The 24,916-nt window shown below is 46.0% G+C and overlaps 1 protein-coding gene across 3 annotated transcripts in view; it reads right to left on the reverse strand.

Moving 5' to 3' along the window:
* LOC142772018 (uncharacterized) overlaps positions 1 to 24,916 on the reverse strand; it is a 43,875-nt gene that overhangs the window by 11,094 nt on the left and 7,865 nt on the right. For 2 of the 3 annotated variants that reach the window (XR_012886240.1, XM_075874087.1), the window contains one exon: positions 20,033 to 20,122. Coding sequence is in view for 2 of the 3 variants with exons in the window: in XM_075874087.1 (XP_075730202.1) it covers positions 20,033 to 20,122 (90 nt within the window). In the remaining variant the exon portion in view is untranslated. The remainder of the gene's footprint in view (positions 1 to 20,032; positions 20,123 to 24,916) is intronic. The other variant, XM_075874088.1, reaches the window with a different exon arrangement.

Genomic DNA, 24,916 nt, shown 5'->3' on the forward strand with positions numbered 1-24,916 from the left:
GGGACCACGAAGCAGCAAAAGCGCCGACTGGTTCATTAAACACTTGAGGCGCCCCCACGTCGCGTGTCTAGCTATGGCGTCAGCCGCACGTTCGGTGGTCCCGCCTATGTCGCCGTCTGAACCCGTAGTCGTCCACAGCGTGACGTGTGAGGTGTTTAAAGGCGGAGCCACCGGCTAACGATATTTCAACAATACGGTTCGGAAGGAACTCCCATACGTAGGTTTACGTACGTTCACCCGGGTCAATGGTGGCAAGGTTTGAGGTGATGGCTTCGTGTCGTACCGAGTCGAATGCTTTACGAAGATCTAGGCCGAGCACGGTGCGAGTGCCGGCCTTCAGCGGGGTAGGAAGGAGGTCGTGGTGTATTTGCACTAGCGCGTCTTGCGTCGGTAGGTGGAAGCGAAAACCGGGAATCGTGGGAGGGAGAAGGTCTTTTTCTTCAGCGTAGGTCTGTAATCGGGCAAGGACAACGTGTTCTATTAGCTTGCCAATTCAAGATGTGAGCGTTACAGGACATAGGTAGGCGAAGTCCATCTTATTGCCTGGTTGGGGGGTAAATACGAGCCTCGCGTGTCTCCAATCTTGTGGTATGTGTCCCGAGCGCCAGCACTTGTTAGCGTACCACGTGAACACAGCCAACGATCTAACGTCGAGATTTCGGAGGGACTTGTTGCTTACGTCATCAGGACCAGGCGCCGACGTCGTGTGATGTTTTAGCATTGCGGCGTACACTTCCGTCCCCGTAATATCTTCGTCCAGTTGTCACAAATGAGCGCTCCGAAAAAGCACGCGCTGCCGAATTCTAGTGACAGTAACGATACTAAAGGCGGAGAGATGCCTCAAGGTCAACGATAAAGAAGAAAACAAGCATCCAAGGACTCCCCGGGTGCGCCATCTCTTCCCCTCGGAAGCGTGGTTTCACCGACCAACCTCCTCACAGCGGCGTCCTAGCAAGCACTGGAAGGTTCTCAAAGGGGAGGGGCGGGGTGATGCATAGTGGCGTCACGAGTCGCGGACGGCCCTCGAAACGTCTCGCTCTTTCTCCAGCTTTGGCTGTGCATCGTGCCGACGAAACGATGAGAAGCTTTTGGAATATAGCGCGGAAGGTATTTAACCGAACAGCAGAAATGTGAGATCAGGAGAAGAAGAAAGTTAGCGCAAGTGTGCTTAGGTTGTTTCCGCCGCGTCTGTCGGCGAAGCCTTTTGTCCTCAGTGACAAAGAAGAAGAAGAAAAAATTATGCGCCAGAGTGCGTAGGGTGGTTCCGCCATGTCGTCGGCGAATGCTCGGTCCTCAGTGACAAACCAGGTAACGAAGATGATTTCCACCTTAGGGGTGCAGACTCGTGCTACAAGCAGAAGAGTGTGTCTACCACCAGCGAGTGAAGACGCGTTGCAACACCTACGTGTGGGAAGCCGACGTGTTACCTGCGAAAAAGTTTGGTGCTTGGAGAGCGGCCAATTGAAGACGCAAGATTTCCTGGAAGAGAAACTTCGGGGGCAGTGGAAAGACAACAGCGCTGGACTTTAAGTGAGTGATTCTCGGAAGAGTATCATTCAGAATTTTGTTCCAAGGACCTGGGACTGAATAAGTTTTTGAACTCTTTAGTCTTTAAGTGTCTTTGTTGTTCGATGCATGAGATTGTATTTTAGTGCGTATTGTTGTTTGTGTCCGTTGCTTTGTGTGTGGATGATTGTACTACGTAGTACGTTGTTTGATTGGTGAACTATCGTATTCAACTATTGTCGAGTGTGCATATTTGTGTATCGTTTCGATCTGCCATCAAATGGAAATATCATTTTGTTTTGTTTATCAACTCTCGGCTCTGATTTGTTCTTTGGGCCACTGCCAGAGCCCGCTGGCGCGCTAAATAGGACCACTTTTAAAATGTCCGCGCTCTAATGGTGCAGTGCGGGGCGCCGATACTTCAGCCCTTGGAATTACCCAGGCGATCGCTTCCCTAATTATTCGGACCTGTGACACCAGCCGGGGGTTTGGTTTGCCGCTGTGGGGGAAAAGCACTTTGGTGGCGCATTCGGCTGGGCGAGGTTCACGTAACGACGAGTCAACTCTTCGAGCAGCTCGACGTCCGTGCCAGGGTAACGATGTAGCAGCCAGGGAAGCTGTTTTTGTGCAGACGACTAAGACGCACAGGGGTTGAGCAAGTGTCGTTATAGGTGCCACGTTCTCTTGGAGCTCATCTGCCCGTTGAGACTGTCACACAGCTGACCCCACTGCTGTCTCGCGAGGGCGAGGCTGTGGTTATCAATTTCGTACGCTAGCACTTCGATGCGGCGGCGTAATTTGTTGTTGTGACGCTGCCGGCGCCAACTGCGCATGAGGCCAGCGTGTGCATCCCACATGAAGAGAAGGTGAGAGTCAGTTTTGGGCAAGTCGGTGGTAGTGTCCACTTCACGGGTTGTGACTTGCATGTCCTCTTGCAAAGAAACTGTCCATTAATTGATGTACGTAAGGTAAAGGTGAGAATTAGTTTGGAGTGCACCAATGCCCATCATACGTATCCCCAAATGTTTATAGGTATTAGCAGCTTCACTATTTATTGGCAGCCTTCTTCGTTGGCCATGCTATTGTTCTTTCTGTTACAACATATAGAGCTACTTCTTGCTGGCCTTTCATTTGGCAACGCCAACAGTATTCTAAAGTTTTTCGTTTAATGTGTCGTTTACTTTAAGGTAGATATCCACGTGAACGAGTCCATGTAGCCTGTGCTTTATAATGCGTACTGATAACCCTGAGTACCATTTTTTAACACACCTGGAGGGTAAGTGTCAAAACAACAGTTATTCAGGTGTGTGTCAATGTCACTCCCACATTTACTCATCTCCTAAGAGTAACAAATTGGTATTTACGTTGCTGTGACGGAAATCACGGCTGGAAGCACAGAGAACATGACGATAGAACAATGCATTTGCCGCCTCCTTTTACTCTGAGAAATATGACCTCTGCGGCTTCACTTCGACATATGGGCGGGTGCACGGGACAGCCCCTCAAGACGTTTAACATACGCTGCTTCATAGAGACCACACAGTGCGCGGTGCGTTTCTCTGAAATCGCACATCATAACTCGGTACCACTGACATTGCGTGATTAAATTAGCTCAAGTTTGGCGTACAATCACTGACGCACTCTCCTGGCTGTCACACAATCCCCCTTTTGCTTCCATCTCACCTTTTATAACAACCACAGGTATTCATGACCACTAGGCTAACTTTAATCAATAATCATTAGTTTTCACTAGGCATTAGTTGTCGAAATAAAAACGTGTCACAAAGCGTCAACGTAGATGCACTCAGGTTACATGGTTTTTCAGCTGTCAAGCAACAACAGACATTCTATACACTCTGCTGCATGAATGTGCAGTAAACATTAAAACTACTTCTCTAAGAAGACGTTTCCCATTCGTGTTGACTGCTTCTTATGATGAAGAAACCAACTGTCTTGTTTTTTTTTTCTAGAGAGCAACTTTTACTATGATCTCCGCCTTATAAACTCTTCTGCGTATAGTATACCCAGTGAAAGATGCCGAAGATACTTTAGACGCGTCGCAGGGAACCAACCTTCTTTCTACATTTACAGTCCCAGATGTCAGGGGCTATACAGACAACATGAATAACAGTATGAAATATTTTACCAGAGTATTTAATTTTCTTCACACTTTATATAAACAATGTTTATACTGGTATCAATAATAAATGTCAGTCAATCTATAGGAGTTTCGTGTTTTGTTCAATGGCTTTGCATTTTAATAAAGCAAAATACCCCTGTGGCGACCATATTATACCGGCAGGTAGGTCAGGCACGTAGCTAACTTGGCACCATCGCAACTGTAACCCATGCTTATTAGTGAACAAGCTCACAACGTTACCATCGCAGTGCAGATGATAAAGTAGGCACATCAGATGGTTTTAACCACAGCGTTTCCTGCCAGCCTTCTTCAGCTTTTTTCATTCATTGCAGTGGCATTAAGCAGATTTCGCTACGTAAGGCTACATATAGTTGCACAAAAATTCAGTCTATGTACGCTCTTTTTAGCCTGTATTTGCAAAAAGCTTTTGATATTTCCTATTTCGGGCTATCCCGCCTATCATTCATGGTTTTCGCTTCAATGGTTTACGGTTCTTTCAATAAAGATTGCTGAGCCAGAAATGCAGTCATTTTTTTTTCTAGACGAGTTCAGCTGCAGTCAGAAGGTAGCTGTCGTATACTGCGTGAACAGTGTTGGTTTTTGATGCAAGAAAAACTCATTCACACTGTTTCGATGCCGTAAACAATATCACATCTTGCTGTCCATTCTACCTCCCTCGCGTATGTGCCCAGTAGCGTAGACTACATGAGTCACGTCCTGTTTGAAAGTAGTTTCTTTTAGGAATCTTAATGTGCCAATGCATTTTGCAGTTAGTACCAAGTAACGAGAAGAGCGAACCCACACTTATCTTCAATGAACATTTCTCGTGCTACCTTTCACAGGTGTGCTCTTTATCGCATACTCTTTGTAGCAACTGAGCCAAATAAATCACGTTGATTTGGTGTTGTATCGCTAAAAAAGCTAAAGTGTGAGACGTGTGCTTGTGCGATTATACCTGTGTGCTTCATTCCTGGTCTAATCATTTCAACAAGTTCTTTTGGACAACAAGAGGAAAGCAACAAGATAATTACTGCTAAAAGCAATTCTCAGTTCAATGCAATGTGGAAATAAAAATTGTGCCATCTGCCTCTAAAATAAAACTTCTGCCGATGCGAAGCAGCAAGTGCTAACGCTTATAATGGCGGCAACGTTCAAGCTGGCACTCATCGCAGCTTTGCAAAGGAGAGAAACATGAACAAGCACGCAGTGATGGACCGCTGTTTCCTACTAGAACACACCTATCGCTGCTTATGAGTGATGACAGACAGAATACTAACATGGAGGGTGCGAATTCGTATTGTTTAACAACGCGCAGCAGAAACCTCCCAATGGCATTACTTCAGCTGTCAAGATCCAGTGCCTGCATATATGGATTGGACTACATTATAAACCGAAAATAGCCGAAATGGGGGCAGCGGATGCTTTTCGTCTTTGACAGCAACTGTTACTCCCCCGAAAAAGCAAATGGAACAAGATGGCCAACATGTCTAAATACGGTGGAGCAATAGTTTTAGGCTTATGCTTGTAAGGGAGGAAGGGAAGGAGGAACAGAAGTAGCTGGTCTCATCATGCAAAGGTTACTCCCCTGAAGGACACCCCCGACAAAGATATGTGCGCCCATATTCATACTCAGGGGCCAGAGTTTTTGTTGTGCGCTGAACTGCACCAAATAAAACACTTTATTCATTTTAGAATACGCAGATAATAAAAGCAGCACCAGCTTACAACAGAAGGCCTACGAATACAGCTGCTTCAACGCGTGTAACACGCGCAGGAGCAGCGTGAAGTCATCAAAATATCGTAATAGCTGATCTCAAACACCGAAACACGTGCCAAACGTGGACTTCAAAAAGAAGGCCTACACACACTGTTCTTCTGTAAAAGAAATCAAAGCCAATCAACTCCACTCTCTTCCCGCCGCCGAAACACGTGCAAAAGGCTTTTCAAAAAACGAGAAAAAAAAAGCAAGCCCAGACGTGGCTTTCTTTAGCTGCACAACTAATTAGAACACTTCAACAAGAACTGTGAGTGCACAATTAAAAACCTGCTTGCGCACGACAAGTGGTGCGCTAGCATAGCAAGCGGTGTATACACTACAAAGTAATCAGTATTTATTTTTTTTTGCATACTAGTACTATTTATTATTTTTATCTACGATTTGACCTTTAATAAATTTTATATGTAGTATATGTATTTGATTTTGTGACTGCAGTAAAAGAACACACTAAAAGCATTGCGCCGACGCCCGTGCCGCCGAACCCCCGACGTTTTTTTCAGCGCAACTAGGTTCGCATTCGCACTGTTCATATTCATACGGTTTGTGTTCGGCGAGCACAAGGACGGGCAAGGCGGTGTGCTGTGTTTTGCTTGTGCGTGTGTCTTTCGGATTTGCCTTTCTACCAATTCGTCAGGGTGTTTAATCCATGACGATCTTTCGAGATTGTGGCGTTGTGAATTTTGCTGCTGGATATAACAGGTACGACTTAAACACGTCTTCAGCTGTCTGCAAGCCACTTGGTTAGTCGGACAAAAGACTGTGTATGCGTCAGCTTGCAGGTGAGTGGTGACAAACAGCTTCACACTTCCAACTACATTCAATGCTCTTACATTTTGTAGGTAATTGCAGTCTAAGATTGCTGGTCACGTTTTCCTAGTTCGTGCTTGCTGGCCCCGCCGCGGTGGTCTAGTGGCTAAGGTACTCGGCTGCTGACCAGCAGGTCGTGGGATTGAATCCCGGCTGCGGCGGCTGCATTTCCGATGGAGGTGGAAATGTTGTGGGCCCTTGTGCTCAGATTTCGGTGCACGTTAAAGAACCCCAGGTGGTCGAAATTTCCGGAGCCCTCCACTACGGCGTCTCTCATAATCATATAGTGGTTTTGGGACGTTAAACACCACAAATCAATCAATCTAGTTCGTGCTTGTTCACGGCATTTGCAATGTGCTGAGTTCTCGAGCCGCTTGCTGATTGTTTGTTTTTTCTCCAAAGACATTGTTAACTGCTGTTATGCTATCAAAAGGAAAGTGTCCTTCTCGTTCTTTTTTTCATCGTATTATTTGCAACTGTGTCGCACTAAATTACCGCTATTTTTACCACCTGCATCCCTTCTTGCTTGTCCCGCCGTGGTGGTCCAGTGGCTAAGGTACTCGGCTGCTGACACGCAGGTCGCGCGATCGAATCCCAGCTGCGGCGGCTACATTTCTGATGGAGACGGATACGTTGTAGACCAGTGTGCTCAGATCAAGGTTCACGGTAAAAAAACCCCGAGCGATCGAAATTTCCGGAGCCCTTCACTACGGCGTCTCTCATAATCATATGGTGGTTTTGTGAAGTTAAACTCCACACGTCATTTCATCCCCGCTTGCTGCTTCTATCTGCCCTGCAAGGCCAGGGTATACTTTTGTTGTTAAACGATGCGTTCCCCAATATTACCCATTTCGTAAAAATAACATTGGTCTGGTTGATTCCTGCCTTGATACTGGTACATCTCCCTCATTGGGTTTATGTGTCATTGTTGGCTGGCTGTGAATAAATCACGTGAATAGCGTCCATTACATCATTATTGATACGGCTTGCGAAGTAACGTTGCACAAAACCCATCATTTTGTTTTGCATTTCATTTTACAGTAGACTTCGCAGACTGCAAATGCTCCTTTGATGTGTGTGTGATTCATTATTATGTATTGATTTTGACTATTGAAACCTCATACTTTTATTTCTTTTTGCAGCAATGAGATGCCGCACCTATGCCTACACGAAGCACACAGTTCCCCAAGCGCCTATGATTTAACACTTAGTTTCAACGTTACAATGGACTCAAGCTCGGTCCGTCAATTCACGCAGCGCGTACATTCACCTACGTAAAAAAATTCTGAACTCTGCTTCCCTTCTAAAACATGCATACTTGTCCTGTTTTATCGTTTAAGTTTCACCTGTAGAAATATAGGAACTCTTCTTCCCTAATTGCTATCGTAAATTCAGACTTGCGAGTTGATGTTATCATTTAACCTGACACCCGCTAAGGCGTTCACGTTTTCAAATACCGGAGGTATGAACCAGCTCCATGAAACAGCTATGGAAATTTTTTCCTAGGTGGGCCTGTGATGAATCTTATGAGTTTAGGACAAGCGTGTATTCGTTCTTAGGTTGTAATCGACTGCGCCAAATAGTGAAGTGAGTTTTACAGCATAACACACATTTTCTAAAAGCTGAAGGGGCCATGTTAAAGGGGAATCAAAAGGAAGTTAGGCAAAGTTTGTCGCATTTTGCCCCACCCTACCCTACCTTTGTGTCCTGGTACTCAAACCAAGAGAATAATGCCTATATGTCTTGAAATAAGAAAATAAAGTACTCCTAAGAATTTTGAAAAAATTCATGTAGTTAAAAAGAAACAGACGAACATACTGTCTGTGAAAAAGACGGCGTCTGATTTAGGTAGGGGTAATTTTTGTGAGGCTACGAAAGATCATGACAAAGCCGTCTCCTGTTCTTCCCAGACAGCTCCACTTCCTGACGGGACGGTCGTCGACGTCAAAGATATCCAGGTAAGAAAACAGAACACCCCGGAGCGCCGCGATTTGGGAAGGTAAGAGGTCGCTGGATATCATTTTGTCGAGGAACGCCTTATTTTGCGACGTGATGACAGGTTTCGCCATGGTCTTAGTGTCAGGTGTAAAAGAACAAATCGAACATTCGTCAAGGGTGGAAAGATCGGCTAAAGTGATGCCTTGGGGAAGAACTTGGGTCGACGTAGAGAAGTTCAGAACTGGAAGTAGCACCGTGTTGTTAGCAACAATCACTATAGTATGTGGTAGTGCGATGTGGTGCGTAAGGGTCAAATCAATGAGGGGAGCTACCAGATAGTCTCCATCAGGAACGGATGGGAAGGGCGACAGAGGAACGTACATGGCAGCCTGAGGCGGTAGCCGTAGAGACTCCACGAATCGTAGCCGAGTGCGACTTGGAGGAGTGAAATGGGAGCACAAAGGCCATTCGAGCCGTAAGATACCGGTAGAACAATCGATGAGGGCGGAGTGGGCAGTTAAGAAGTCAATTCCAAGGATGACGTCGTGTGGGCAAGCATCGAGGACTGCGAAGAGAACGGAAGTGTGATGGCCAGCAACAGTAACGCGGGCAGTGCACATACCAAGAACCGATGTTCGACTTCCGTTAGCAACTCGAACAGTAGAGAACATAGCTGGTGTGAGAACTTTTTTCATGCGAGATCGAAGTGTAGAACTCATAACAGATACTTGGGCACCAGTGTCAATTAGAGCAGTAACGGCGTGGCCATCAACGAACACCCGAAGTAAATTGCGTCTTGAAATTGTAGCCGGTTGAGGGTTTTCGTTCCGAGTCGTCAACGCAGCGCCACCTCCAGGAGGTGCACTCGTCAGTTTCCCGGGGAATGGCCAGAATAAGCCGGTTACGGAGAGCGGCGGCGTTGAGGGGAGCGTGACGGCCGACCCTGAGGTGACAGCGAGCGGCTTGACCAGTTTCTTTGGGCGACGACGTCAGCGTAGGACGGTTCGGAGCGTGGAGATGAACGGCGAGCTGAAGGGTCCTGAATATGGTCATCCGAAAAACCGGGTTGCGAATAGTGTCCACGGTTCTGACGGCGGTCGATATTACGAAAGCTTGGCCGGAAATACGCCCTGTTGCGACAATGGCGGGAGATGTGCCCAACTCTAGAGCAAGATAAACAGATGGGTTGATCATCGTGCGTACGCCACTCAGATGGATTTTGGTAGCGCGGTGGAAACCGAGGAGTCGAAGCTGCCGCAGCGACAAGTGGGGCAGAGTGGTGGTCAGCGTTGTGGACAGGAGTGCTCATGGGCTGCGGCTGGGGAACCTGGACGCCCAGGTTAGCAAACTCCTGGCGTACGACGGCTTAAATGAGCGAGACTGTTGCCCAGTGGTCTTGCGCATGGGGCTGATAGGAAGCGGGTGCCATGGCTTCCAGCTCCTGGCGAACAATCCTTGCGATATTGGCAGAAGGCGCAAGTGAACGGGGCGCTGCAGAATCCTCGCAAGACGAAGTCGCAGCAGTGTTTGGTAGTCTCGCGATGTGGTGGGTGATTCGCCTGCTTTTTGCTTGTTCAAATCGTCGGCATTCGGATATGATGGAGTCGACAGTGGTGCAGTTCTTGCACATTAGTATGTTGAAAGCATCATCAGCAATGCCTTTCAACACGTTGCTGATCTTGTCCGCCTCGGACATGTTTTTGTCCGTCTTCCGGCACAGTGCCAGTACGTCTTGGATGTACGTGACGTACGACTCCGTCGATGATTGAACACGCGACGCGAGGTCCTGCCTGGCTGCCATCTGACGAGCAACTGACCGACCGAACAAATCGCGAAGCTTTTGCTTGCATGTGTCCCAGCTGGTTAATTCTTCTTCATGCGTCTCATACCAGGCGCGTGCCGTACCCCTTAGGTAGAACAGAATATTTGCCAGCATACGCGTTTTGTCCCACCTGTAGTGCTTGCTGACGTGCTCGAATAATGCGAGCCATTCTTCGACGTCCGTGCTGTCCGTCCCGGAAAACGTGCCAGGGTCGAGAAGATGGGGGGGAATCACAGGTGATGGAGCCGGCGCGGATGGCGAGGCCTGAGTGCCAGTTTCAGGCATCGCGGCTGGAGAAAGCTGGCGTCCACTGCGGAGTTCCAGAGCCGGGTTGTGTGAAGAACCCGCACCTCCACCAAAAGATGTTACGGGGAAGATTTATTCACCGAGAGCTGGTCTTGCTAACGGCTTAAAGAGCGCACAGTCATGCAGGCGAACGGGAGAAGCTCGAGAGTCCAACCCACTACAACCACGTTGTCATCTTCTTCATTTGGGTGCCAATTCAGCTGTGTCGGGGTGACAGTTTCATACACGTATCAATATGTTAACAATCACTCACTGCTTAGCCAGTTGGACTTAGGTCAGTAATACAGTAATCTAACAGCTCTAAACAATGCACTTTCTCCCGTAGAAAGACAAGCATGTTGTTACAAATGTGCCACTTCAAATGAGTATGCCCCGCCATGGTAGTCTAGTGGCTGAGGTACTCGGCTGCTGACCCGCAGGTCGAGGGATCGAATCGCGGCTGCAGCGGCTGCATTTCTGATGGAGGCGGAAATGCTATAGGCTCGTGTGCTCAGATTTGGGTGCACTTTAGAGAACTCAGGTGGTCGAAATTTCCGGAGCCCTCCACAACGGCGTCTCTCATATTCATATGGCGGTTTTGGGACGTTACATCCGAATTATCAATCATTAATCAATCAAATGCGTACCTCCATAATAAAGAATAGCTGTCATTGATTTGCTGCTGGAGCCGACAACATCCTGGTATGCTTCTACATCGAAGTGAGACTGTCATAATCACAGGCTCACGCCATGCGCTATTATTGGTAGTGCTGAAGTCTACCTGTAAGGTTTCCCATCCCAGTTAAAATAACCTCGCTTCATCTAGTGGATGTTTCTGTTTTTTCTGCAGACTTTTTGACAGCAAGGGTTCCGTGTATTCGGAGGGTTCGTCGCGATCTGGCGTAGTTTCCGAGGATGTCCGAGCTGATAGTAGTTCTTAAAGCTAGAGCACTATAAAATAGTAATGGCTGTAGCGATTGCGTTCTTACTCCGATAACGCACGTTGATAGTTTACGCCGGTTTCACTAGGTGCCGGGAGTCGTCCGCACTAGAGCACAATCTCGCTTGACGTATGAGACTGCCTAAAACAATTTGAAGGCAAAACCTATACTGTTTCAATTTCAATGAAATAATGCATCCCACTCCACGCCCACAAAATCATTTTGCATCTATCATGGTTTTGCGTTTCGTCAATACTTGGAAACATTGTAAGTTTTCCGCCCCTCAGCTGGTTTCGCACTGCCTACATTATCGGCTCAACTTCAACACAAAGGATGACGTTATCTGAAGACGTCATGATGCAACGTCTTCTTACATCATTTAAGAGTTACTTTCTGATAAATTTCCAGATTTCAGCTTTTAGGAAAGTGACAATAAAGGGACAACTTGAGACGATAACACGATGGTAAGTTTCTCATCACTCTTGGTGGCCTTGCAAAGGCTGCGCGACTAAAATTGATTGATTGATAGATTGATATGTGGGGTTTAACGTCCTAAAACCAACTAATGATTATGAGAGACGCCGTAGTAGAGGGCTCCGAAAGTTTCGACCACCTGGAACTCTTTAACGTGTACCCATATCTGAGCTCACGGGCTTACAACATTTTCACCATCTTTGGAAATTCGATCCCGCGACCTGCGTATCAGCAGCTGAGTACCTGAGCCACTAGACCACCGCAGCGGGGCATGAAATTGAAGGTACAGCTTTTGCATTTTTGCGAGTTATCCATTGATTACGTCTATACTCTTGGAACCCTCACTGCTATATATCAATATATACCTGTCAACAATTTCGAATCTAGTTATTATATGTGAATTCTGTTTCTCTTTCCTCGGCCTTACGTGGTTATCTTTGTCTTCAAGCCTTCTCTGACCAGGCCCATAGCAAATGGGATGTGCCCCTTTTGTTCGGCCCACTCCCCTCTCCCCGAACATCGGATGAAGGGTAGTGTTCTACCAAGTACAAATCGTAAAAACTATGAATCATCTCTCGGAAGAAAACCCCCGGAGGGTGCGAAGCAGCAGCAGAGCGCATGGCGTTGCCCACGTCGAAGCAGGCCTCAACGCTGGTGCTGAAAGAGAGGTTGGAAGTATAGTGAACTAGAATGTTTCAAGCAATACTGGGTGTAGCATTTACTCGAATAAACGTTTGGGCGCAACGCAAAGACACGGAAGGCGGGTTGAATTTCACATAAGTTTAATCGCAGATGAACGAGCCAAAAGAGTAGGCAGACTTAGCCACACGTCCGCAGCAGCCGAGCCGACGCAGCCTGCTGCTATTGCAATGACAGGCCGCTTCCTAATGGCGGCTGCGGACGCGCGAATCATAATGTGGGTGTTTTCCTTCGGCGTGTGGTCGAGAGTTGTGGGCGCTGGAGACAGTGGAGCGAAAGAGAAGCGTGTTGCCAGCTGGCGGAGGAGGCAACAGCTGCTGTTGTGAGAAAGAAAGTGACGTGAACGTGCAAGTATGACTTAACCTACATGGCATAGTTACAGCAACTCCGGCTGGCGGAGCGCGGTGCAGCCCATTCGCACTGGGACACGAACAGACAGCGTTACACAGGCTAGTGACAGAGCTGCGTTGCGTCTAAAAGAGATATTTTTGAAGGCGTTCTACGAGACCTCATTCCCGGAAATGTATTCTTGGCTAAGAGCCTGATTGACATTTTGTCAATTATCTTGTGCTATTGGCATTTGACAATGCCGCGAGCCTGGAGCCCTCCTCTGCCGTAAGCTGCTGCGTAGTCTTAAAGCCTTTCTCATATGCGACGCCGTTCTTTCGCGCACACGTGTAACACCGTAAGTATCTACGTCCGTACGAACGCACCGCGGAGCGTTTCCTGCGCCGCAGGTGTTGGATTGCTGCAAAGTAGGTCAAGCCGCAGCTGCACGTTGAAGTTGCATTCCCACCACACTCTATCCTCGCAGGTGCGCACTGATGTCGCTCTCTGCATCCCCCGCAACAGGCTTGCCGCAGCATCAGCAGCTGCCGCCTTCTACACCAACTCTAACATACTTCTTTCTTGCTTCACCCTTTACACCGCCCGAAATGCTCGGCCGCATGAAGCTTAGATTTAACCCAACCCACCTCTAGTCTCCTTGGATTTCTAATAAGTGCTCACTCGAGTGATCGCTACACTAAGTTTCACTTCAAAGCGTTCTTCCGGCGCCTGCGTTGACGAGCGTTGCCACCTGGTCAAAGCCGTGCGTGTCGCCACTGTTGCGCGTCCAATCAGGATCCTCTTAGGGGAGATGGTCCATAATCTTTCTCGCTTTTTCACTATCACTTTATTTCAAGAAACCAATGAGAGCATATCTACGCAGTGAATGATGACATAATGACAAGTGGGGTTAAGTGTCCCTCAGCCCGCCCTTGCTTCCGTATGACTGTTCGTTCTTGCTTCTGTCCGTCCATGTGACCATCTATGCGTCAATCAATGCGTTCGTCCATATTTCCGTACGTCCATCCATGAGTCCGTTCACACGTCTGTTGGTCCACTTGAACGTTCATCCGTCCGTACGTCCGCGCGTACATTTATCCGTCCGTCCGACCATGCGTCCGTTCATCCGTACATCTACGTGTACATTCTTCTGATTGTCTGTCCGTTCGACCATGCGTCCGTCATTGCATCCGTCCGTACGTCCATTTAGTGAACACTCCAAGTACCGCCATCAGCAGTCTCGCAACCCCGGTGGCACATACACTTTCTAGAGCGGGTATGCGCGACCACCGTCTACATACATACATACATACATACATACATACATACATACATACATACATACATACATACATACATACATACATACATACATACATACATACATACATACATGCATACATACATACACACATACATACATACATACATACATACATACATACATACATACATACATACATACATACATACATACATACAAAGGACGGTTCCGCTGCGGTGGTCTTGTGGCTAAGGTACTCGGCTGCTGACCCGCAAGTTGCCGGATCGAATGCCCGCTGTGGCGGCTGCGTTTCCGATGGAGGCGGAAATGTTATCGGCCCGTGTGCTCTAATTTGGGTGCACGTTCAAAAACCCCAGGTGGTCAAAATTTCCGGAGTCCTTCACTATGACGCCTGTCTTAATCATATGTTGGCTTTGGGATGGTAAACCTCACGTATCATTCAAACAACATACAAAGAATGGACAAACCCACGCTATAAGTAGCTTCGCCCCGCAAGAAATCCCTAATCTGCCTAACACTATTTTCATGAAGTAGAGTAATATAATGTGAAGATGGAAATAGTTTCGCTGATGGTGAAAAAAAAAACCAACAACAATTTTATACTATGCAGACACCCTGCTATGGTATATGACGCCAAAAATATGTAACCCTATTTATTATGTTCACACAATAGGTAACAATCAGATTGCCACCAGAACGAAGAGAACATCAACATTCACCTCCTGTAAATAGGTTCCTGCTTACGGCAAGTTGTCTTTTCGCTCACTTTTCTTACTTCACAATTGCACTTCAATTCGATCTGATAACTTATCCTATAATTTCCTTGGTACTATCCTCTGTTAGAACTTATTATTATTGTGTCAAAACATGAAAAAACCAGCCTTTAAGCAAACACTTCGTTCATGTATTCATTACGAGGGTCTCGGGCTGACAGACGGGGTGCCTTTATATTGTATACGAGAGACTAATGGTCAGCTGGCAGCTGGTAATTGGTTCACGTGCTGCGTGACGCCACACAGGCTCGTAAAGAGTGTACCCACTTGCTGTCATAGCCACTGGTGAAACTTACTGACACTCTCACGTTTAAATTCACATATATACCCGATAAAGTGGCTGGGAGGATAGCCGCCATGGTAGCTCAGTGGTAGCGCATCTAACGCGTTACTCGAAGTTCACAGGTTCAGTTCCTGGTTACTGCAAATTACCTTTTTATGCGCTTTTGTTTTCAAAATTACATTATAATTCGATCTGATACCTTCCTCTATACTTCTTTCCTCGGTACTATTGTCTGTTAGATCTCAAATATATATATATATATATATATATATATATATATATGTGTGTGTGTGTGTGTGTGTGTGTGTGTGTGTGTGTGTGTGTGTGTGTGTGTGTGTGACGCTATGATGAATGGGAGACGTGGCCTGGCTCATACGCCTTGTTTTTTTCCGAAAGCACTTTTTTCTTCTCTGCCTCTACCAACCATCGCTACCTTCATACGTCACATGATTCCCCCTCCCCCCAAAAAAAGGCGCGATCTACAAACTATGAAGCATGAACAAGTGGTGTCTCATCATAGGAAAAAATATCACAAATTAGAGTAGTTTCATGTAACACGGCAGTTCCATTCACTTGCACAAAAACATTCACAGGGAAGGCAGTCCAGTGACATCTAGGAGACCTCAGGTGGGCGAGGTTGGCTGTTGCGTTCTGGAGAGCATAACCATGCATTCGACGTGGAAAATGATGATGACACAGCCTGGATAGTAGCGAAAAACGAACAACGTTGGGAGTCCTTGTAGCGTTGGAAGGTTGGATGTCTAATGCGTTGGATTCTGAGTCGTGGCTGCGACAGATGCATTGTATCTAGAATGCGTGCTTTTTGAGAGATGGTGACGGCTAAATGCCTGTGTGCTGGCGGCGTGCAAGAAGTTGCTCCGCGTATTAATGGGCATTTTCCGTGGTGTTGTCGTCTGTGTAACCGCTGGCACAGAGAGCGTCTGTGGTGGTGTTCCTCCATCCGGAAACGTCTTTTTTCTTGAAATGGCCCTTGGATCAAAGTTCTTAAATTTTAAGTTGTTCAATTCGGGAGTGTGCTTCCGTTGAAGTTTTCGTTCGTCGATGCCCTCGTTGCAGTCTCTCTTGTTGTAGCATGAGTTTATGAACTTGGCTTTGCGTGCTTTCCTGAGGCTGCTCAAGAGATGGCTGTAGTGGCACCCTTCTGGAATGGGGCATTCATTTCCTTCGGTGTTTGACGTGTCCTGTCGACAGCTGATGCTTGGTGAATTGGTGTCTTGCTTGTCGGGCATAGTTGGTAATGCGTCATCATTGCTAGCAGGCTCTTCAGAGGCTTCGGTGACGTGGTTCATTGCGCACGCTTCCGAAAGACAACTGTGTACGAGGTTTGATGTATGATGTACTTCTGAATTTGTTTGATTCATCAATTGGTGAGCTCTGCATGTGGGCACCACAGGTGACATGGCATTACTAGGTTTGAACTGCAGATTTTGGCAAGTCTGCGGTGCCGTAAAAATGGCAGGAAGCTCTTCAGGGGTTTCTTTTTCGCTGTTCACTGCTAGTGGTTCTTGCGCCTGGTCATCTGCCATGAATACGGCGTCCTTATAAGGCAAGTGGTGAGCGTTAGGAGCGCTTGAAGAACCGCGTGATGAAAACCCAGGTGGTGGACCACGTATGCGAGACGAAGAGGAAAGGGCATCAGGTGGTTGAGGAACGTCTCGTGTCATATGCTGAAGCGATGACTTCGAAAATGCCGACTTTCGTGTACAAGGGAGACGCGCTTGACGGTTGGGTTTTTCCCAATGTATGCATGGCCTTCTGTAAGTAAACGCATGTGCCACTTCTATGTCACGCATGTGCATCCCCAAGTACACCGGATCAGCGGACGACGGACCCGTACAGGACTGATTCAACCTATTCGAGCTCCACGCCGCCGCTGCATTCTGGTCGGAACGGGAAATGATCATCAACTTCACTGACTACATCTCCGGTGAGGCATTTAAGTTTTACCTCACCCACATCTTTGAAAATGACGAATCATGGCGAAAAATCAAAGAGGAGATGATTACCCGTTTTAATGACTATGACCAAGACTTACTCATCCCCAACCCTCTAGAGACAACTGCACACTATCGTCAATTTTCTAAGCAGTCCTCAAGCATTCGAAAGTCCGGCGCGAATCAACAAGTGCCTCAAGACGAAGTGGCACATGCGTTCACTTACAGAAGGACATGCGTATATTGGGAAAAACCTAACCGTCAAGCGCGCATTCCTTCTGCGCGAAAGTCAGCATTTCCGAAGTCATCGCTTCCACATACGACACGAGACGTCGCTCACCCTACTAATGCCTTTCATGCTTCGTCTCGCATACATGGTCCACCACCTGGTTTTCTACGACGCAGCTCTTCAAAGGCTCCTAACGGTCACTATTCGTGTCATAAGGACGCCTTGTTCATGGTAGACCAGCTGACACATGAGGAAAATGCCGAACAACGCCATGACGACTCAAAGAGTGAAAATCAGTCTCCACACATTGGATCAGCTTATTTTCCATCTAGCACAATTGGGCTACCTCCTGGTTTTTCGTCACTTGGCTCTTTCGTCGCTCACAACGCCCACCTCACACCTAGCACGCTCACAATGGTCGGGATAGAGCTGCGGAGCTCGGAGAATACTCAGCCAAGCCCTGGACCTACCATCTAGGTTCAGGCGCCAGAACCACTCGCCGCGAACAGCGAAGAAGAAGCCCCTGATGATGTATCTATCAACTCTGAAGCATTACCTTCATTACCCGAAATGCAGCACAACAGCCTAGAGACTACTACCTGCCCACTCGACACCACATTCGATTGCCTAGAAAGTCAGTATCATGGTGAAAAGGGGCTGCCACCTCAGGTCTTTTCGCAGCAACATCATCAATGCCAGCAAGTCCAAGAACAACAGAGATTCCAAGGGCTATACGAACAAGGACGACGACCAATGGAATCATCTTCGGAAGAACACACGTGGTTTATGGAAAGCCGTTTACAAACGTGTCAACCAAACCAACGACATATTCAAGATTTCTCGCTCAAAACAAAGAAAGCATTGAATCCAGGATATTTTCCCAAGAGATGTCGAGTAAGCTTTCTCCAGTCAAGATCAAGACTCAGGCAACACGACATACAACGTCGAGAAAGGTGCCAAACCATACGCTGTATTCCGCAAGGACGCAGAAATCACCGCACCAGCCTCGGTCAACAAGAACGCAAACGGGTGGCGACGCATCGGTTCCAATCAAGACAAATATTAGCTCGACACCTGCGCAAATCACCCAGCCAATGCTTCAAGGCCATGACACCACGTTCATTCATCGCAAGAATACCGGCTGTGTTTCCATCTGATTTCACGCTCAAAGAATGCTTATGTTGTCCAGAGCGCAACAGCCAGCCTCGCCCTCCAGAGCTGTACTTGATACCCCGAATTGCTGTCCTCTCCTGTGAAGCTATAGTGTGTTAACGGAAATTTCCTCGGACTTGGAATGATCTTCTCTTTTTGACAGTGTTCAGTTCTAAGCCGTGCATGTTTTGTTTTCATTTATGTTCGTCTGACGCGATTTCTTTCGGGGGAGGGGGAATCCTGTAACGTAAGAAAGTAGCAATGGTTAGGAGTTAGTAGTAGAGGCAGAGAAGCAAGAAGATCAGAATGCAATAAACATGTGGTATGCGCCAGGCCACGTCGCCCATTCTTCATAGCGTCACATATATATATATATATATATATATATATATATATATATATATATATATATATATATATATATATATATATATATATATATATATATAAAGAGAGAGAGTGAGAGAGAGATTAGATAGATAGGTAGTCAAAGTAACTGCAGTATGTAAATGCTTCGCATGTATTACCAGTTGGTGCATTGTAAGAGCTGATCAACGAGAAACTCGAAGGCGTCTGGAACTAATGAGCAACAGATAGCGTCATCAGGTTCAATATACCTACAGGAAAATTGGTATAAGTAGCAAGTTTATGCAACATTATTTAGCAGGGCATTATTCTTGAACATATTTGCATATTATTGCACTTCCAGCGTCGTGGTTTCGTCATCCAAATATACTTAGTAATATCAAAGACAAAAAATGCACAAGAATTTCACGTACATCAGTTGATGAGGCTGTATCAACCATAGAAGATATATCCGAGAGAATGATAGCCGCAAGAGATGGCATAACATTTAGACTATCGAGCTTTATGGAAATTTATATTGAAGAAAATTTTGCTAATCTAAGATCATTGTATCAACCTGCTATGTAACATGAGCAGAAAGATTCGCGGTACTTTACATAAAAGAAAAAGAATACTGATTAGTTTTCAAGCAACTTTTACACACCATGTGGTTTCAAAGAAACAGGCAGAATTTAGGGTAAGAAAAAACAGTAAAGAGAGAAAAAATTCTCGAACACGACTGTTTACACCTTTTTTTCAGTATTCCCTGTGACCCTTCGTTTGTGTATTATGCTTTCAAATGCACCAAAGTCTGCAGTTCCTTTCCTTCCTTCTCAGCGTGCATCGCCTAAATTTAGAGTACTTCTTCGGGATAGCACATGCGCTTAGGATAATAATCCTTTCTGCTCAATTAAAAGGAAGGCCCATTTATGCAACCCTACAAGTGACAATAGCTTGTATATACAAGCTTTACCGTAAGTATCCTCGAACTTCATGGTAAGCCACTCTCTGGATCAAAAAATCTTGCTAAGATCCAATACATCATAAAGTGGTAGTGTGCATTTACAAAGAACGAAATTTTAAGCACGCCATTAATGACGATCATAGTGTGTCTTAGACAACATACAACTCGTTTTTCGTTTCGCTGCAAACTATACAATTCCTACTCATGGTCTCGAAATTGCTTTAGCCTTGTTTTCGAAATAGTAGCTGCAAGCTACGTAAAAAACTAGGAGGGGGCATAATTGAATGTATGAGAAATTTCGCGCATTGTATAATAATAAGAAAATCATACTTCGTACTGGCTCAAGCTTTACAACTCCACATGAGGTATTATTTGCCATAAAGATCAATGTTTCTCTGCAGAGAAATCTGGGTTCCAAATCTGAAATATGAATAATGCAGTGAGGATGTCAGAGAGACATTTCGCGAACATTGTATAAAGTCGTTGTATAAGAGACAGGGCGTGCAAAAACGGACGCAAGAATGAGGTCAAGACACCCTAAACGCCTACTAAAGAAATTGGCCCGAATCTACATGTTACACTGTAAATGTCGTCGAAAGACTTCTTGCGTCTGGAGAGAGTGAACAAAACGTCTATTTGATGTTCTGAGCAAAACATTCGGTGAATGGTATTCTACAGGCGCTGCGTTAGAGTGCCTCGAGCGTGTGGCGGAGGCCAATGAGCGCATCTAGGCACGCTAGACACAAGTGTCATCTGGCAGTTATCTTTCGAAACGAAAACGTGCAGCCCGCGGAGAAAGATGCGCGCCAGCCTCGGAGGCGATAAGGTGTAGAACGCAAAGCGACCGGAAGGTGTCACCACCGTGACGCCGTAGCAAAGCGTTGGAAACACCTTTTTGAGCATCGCGTTGCACTATCAGCACAGCGCGATCAAACGCTACATTCCTTAGAGTTATTTGTGTGTGCCTCTTCTAGTACAAAGGCTGACATAGAAAACATAGAAGTGTTGTTGTGGCGCCTCTTATATGCGCAATAATTGCTTTTAAATTGGCAATCGCAAAACTATGAACGCTAAACCGAGAGCAATATTGGTTGGCGCTGCGAATGGGGTTGGCCGTTTGATGCCGTTTGATGCCGTTTAAGGTATCGTTAGGGTGGACAAACAGAGAAAAATTTTTCCGCCGTCAAAGGTCCCCAACAGAGACCATCGTCTTTAAAAGTGAAGAAGCGCACAATGGCGGAAAAGAAATAAGGCACGCAAACCAGCCTGGGAAGCTATCCTAACGGTGTCGAATTCGCGGTCCTGTATAATTGGGCCTACTCTTATTGCCTTGACAGCGACGCTTATTTCTGTTCTTTTTTCCGACACGTCATTTTGACGACATGCAGCATTGACAACTCTTGACCCAAATGAAAAAGAGGGAAGACGTTTCGCCTCGACAAACTCTGCCCCCGGAGATCCGCTTTCAGACGCACATTTATGATGCCATGAGTAGACTCCAATCAAGTTTGCCGTTAAATTAGGTTAATCGAGGCCGCCCGCCTGACGCTCCTGAAAGATATGTACGCGTTCCCCGCATGGCTCTTCAAACATGTGAACAAGTTCGAACGCACGCGTAAGCTTGTCAACTTTGTTTAAAAGCATTGTTTTTTATTTCATCCCCTGAGGTAGTTTCTTTTTACGCTCGGAATGGCCTGGCAGATTCGGTGCACCGACGTGGTCATGCGTGCCATGACGTCACAACTTACCATTTTTTTGTTTTTTTTTGCGTAACTGAAAGCGTTCGGGCGAATTAGACATGTCCACGAAATAGACGTCGTGAAAATAGCCCCCCTAGATATTCCCCTGTAATAGGGAACCTATCAGTCCGCATGGTGGTGTGTGGGAAATATATATGTTATTAATCTTTATGGAAGGTAATTGACCATTGGCCCAGTATGCGAAATCTGACCATCGATCCGTCAAATCATGAACCTGAATTAGTGAGCCAATGAGTTCACTCATCTCTGTTTAATTCTAGGTTTGAGATAAGGTATCTTTATTATTATTAAAACGCCTGTCACTCTATGCAATAGACTGAGGAGACTCGAAGATTAGCACGTTTGATTTGTGTTTACTTTAACGTTCTTTTGTTTCTATAACCAACGTCGTTCATCGGAACTGTCACTTATTAAATATTTATTTCTTTTGTATGGACTATAAGACTCATTCGCTTGTCTACTTGATATAGTACTCACCTAATGCGTTTCATTAATCGCAACATAATGAAAGTTTACTGACTATCCAGTAATCAATCGATTTTGTTTGTTTAACACACTATACACAATATAAGTGCAGGAATTGGCAGGTCTTTATCCTAAATAGAGAACCCACGTGACGATAAAGAATATAAAACAACGTGTAGAGCCGTGAAACGGCACTCCTGTGCGCGAATGCCATCAGCGCGAGCACGAGGAACCAAGTGAATTTTCTTCGTGCCGTTCAAGGGAAATGAAAGTTCAGTGGTTGTTTGGAACACGTACGGCTTATCTCGCTTGCGCGACCTGCTCACCCAGCTCGGTCAAGCAGTGCAATTCAACAGTGGTGTCCCGGAATTTTTGTGCAGCCCTTGGAGTTGAGCACCAATGTCGCAATATCTACGATGTCAAGGACTGATTCCACGACTATGGTTTCGCCTTCCCCAATGGACGCTACACCAACATTCTCCTCAGTCGACGGAAAACTGCCACTCTTTTGGACTGCGGACCCCGCACTCTGGTTCATCAAAGTGGAAGCCTGATTCGCAGCGCGACGCACCACAGAAGACTTGACCAAATACCATTGCGTCGTAAGCAACCTCCCGCCACCCATATTCACTGATATACTGGTTTTTTTACACGCACTCACCAGCATATGCAACGCCAGCAGAAACTCTCATACGCCGTGTCACGCCCCCCGAATTGCAGCGACTGCGGCAATTGCTTCACGACATGAACCTCGGCGACCGTACTCTTAGTCAACTTTTGCGACACATGCAACTATTTTGCGGCAAAACAGCAAACACAACAAATCTTCTACATGAGAAGGCGTATAAGATATAGTACAAAGCCACTGTGTCCAAGAACCGGCACTTGAGCGACGTATTTAAAACATCGAGCTGATGTACCCCGAATCACTCTCTGCAGGCAGCGATGGAGAGACGGGGCTTGACCCTTATTCCGTCGCTCATGGGGGTGCATCAGATGAACTCCAGCTTTCAAATGCCAAGCAGACATACCTGGCTGCAGTACCAGTTTGTAACGGTGAAGTGACAGCGCCATCGCCGTACCCAAGTGATGTACGGCCCCCTTTTGATTCCGTTGGCTTGTATGTAGTTGCCTGCGGTGTCGAATGACAATTTAACTTCCGTCTGTTACGAGAGCAACGCCGGTGACTTCTCATAACCTTTTCACTGAACAAATGATGTTTTCTGAAAAACTTTTGCGTGAGCACAGTACTGTAGTGACCACAGTTCACTTTCGAGGATGAGGAAAGGAAAAGCACGTGCCTATGCTCAGGATGAGTTACAGGCCCTGATCAAAAAAGTTGCTCTGGCTCACCTCTACCATGAATGCAGTATGATGCCTTTTTCAGGCATGGAAACGTCTTGCAAAGGTATGTTTTTGCAGAAAAATGCTTGCTCACCTCTGTTGCAAAAAATTTATGCTTCCATTGCGATTATTTATGGAGGCTTTCTCAGAACATCACCTACTGAAGAAAAAATTGGGCAGTTTTATGCCTTGAGGAAATTAAATGCAATAAGCTTCCTCGTGCTTTCAGAAGGACAAATAGGTGCCTGGACATTGTTTAGCAGCTCAAATGATGGCGAAACTTAAATGATGCAGTAAAATAACGCACTGAGCGAAGAAGCCTTAGACGCTAGAGTAGAGTCGCTAGGCATGAGAATTTCTTTTCTGGCTGCAAGATGAAGATTTATTGGAGTATCTACGATGATGAATGGGTTGTTGACTACTTGTCAATGTAAGTTTGAAACTCAAAGCTATACGGGCATATTTGGAAGCAAATCATTATTGTTCTGCCTGAATGAAGTTGCTTGTATAAATATCTGAGATGATTCAGGGAGTGTCTTTGGCCTGAATGCCAACCTTATTGAAACTTTGGGCGAAACGAAAAAAAATAGTGGACACCTTCAGCCATAAGCAGAGAAAAATAAACTCTCAGAACTTCTCAACGTGAGGGCACCACATAAGTTGCGCACTATTTCCACCGTTACTTACTCTAACTTTACATTGCTTTATATGATTAGCGTTGAACAAAAAAGTTGTCTTTGATTTGCTACATTTCCCCAGCTTATCTGGCACGCGAGGTGCAATGAACTTTGTTTAACCATTCAGGTTATATCGACGGCGATATCAGGTGATACCTTGAGGACTACACAACGAGTAGCAAATAGGGTATGTTTGCAGACCTTTGCACGGCTGGGCTGTTTGAACTCTACTGTGGCAAAATGTTTTTAAAAAAGGGGTACAGCCACAAACGTGACACCAACAGCATTGAGATCTCACACCAGGATTGGTCTCTCTAATTTTCTTACAGACACAAATAATCAGCGCTTTTTTCTCGACAGGCAAATTTAAAACAGCCACACTTGAAAAAATCATTGAATGCACTTTCCGGGCTGAAGAAGTAGGAGTGTATGCCGACTTCCTGACTTTTGACGGTGGCAGCTGAAACAAATGCATTTCGCGAATCTTTGGCATACATGGCAAGCAAATTATTAATGTAATTACCTTATTGGCATTGCCTGCCCTTATGTAAACATAGTGGACGAATTAAAAGCAATGGTTCAGTTACGCGAATTTTGCGTGCAGTAATTACACAGTCTTTGATTCTGTAGATTACACAATTACCTTGATGCACCTAAATTACACGGTCTTTGAACAAACATCCCTCATTATTTACCATGTCTCACCTCTTAAGGCTCCCTCCAATTACCGTTGTCGTGGGACAGAATTTGTGCATTTTTCTCTGAATTTCTGGAGCCCTGCACTACGGCGTCCCCCATAATCATATGGTGGCGTTGAGACATTTAATCTTGGATTACTATTCATATTTCTGTTATTCAGTGTCATTACGTAGTGAGCCGCGACGGGTACATTATTGATGGAGGCCAAAGTGTTTGATGCCTGTGTGCTTAGATTAGGTGCACGTTAAGTAACTCTTGATGGTTAAAAT

The sequence above is a fragment of the Rhipicephalus microplus genome, chromosome 9 (genome assembly GCF_043290135.1).
Source record: "Rhipicephalus microplus isolate Deutch F79 chromosome 9, USDA_Rmic, whole genome shotgun sequence".
NCBI lineage: Eukaryota > Metazoa > Arthropoda > Arachnida > Ixodida > Ixodidae > Rhipicephalus > Rhipicephalus microplus.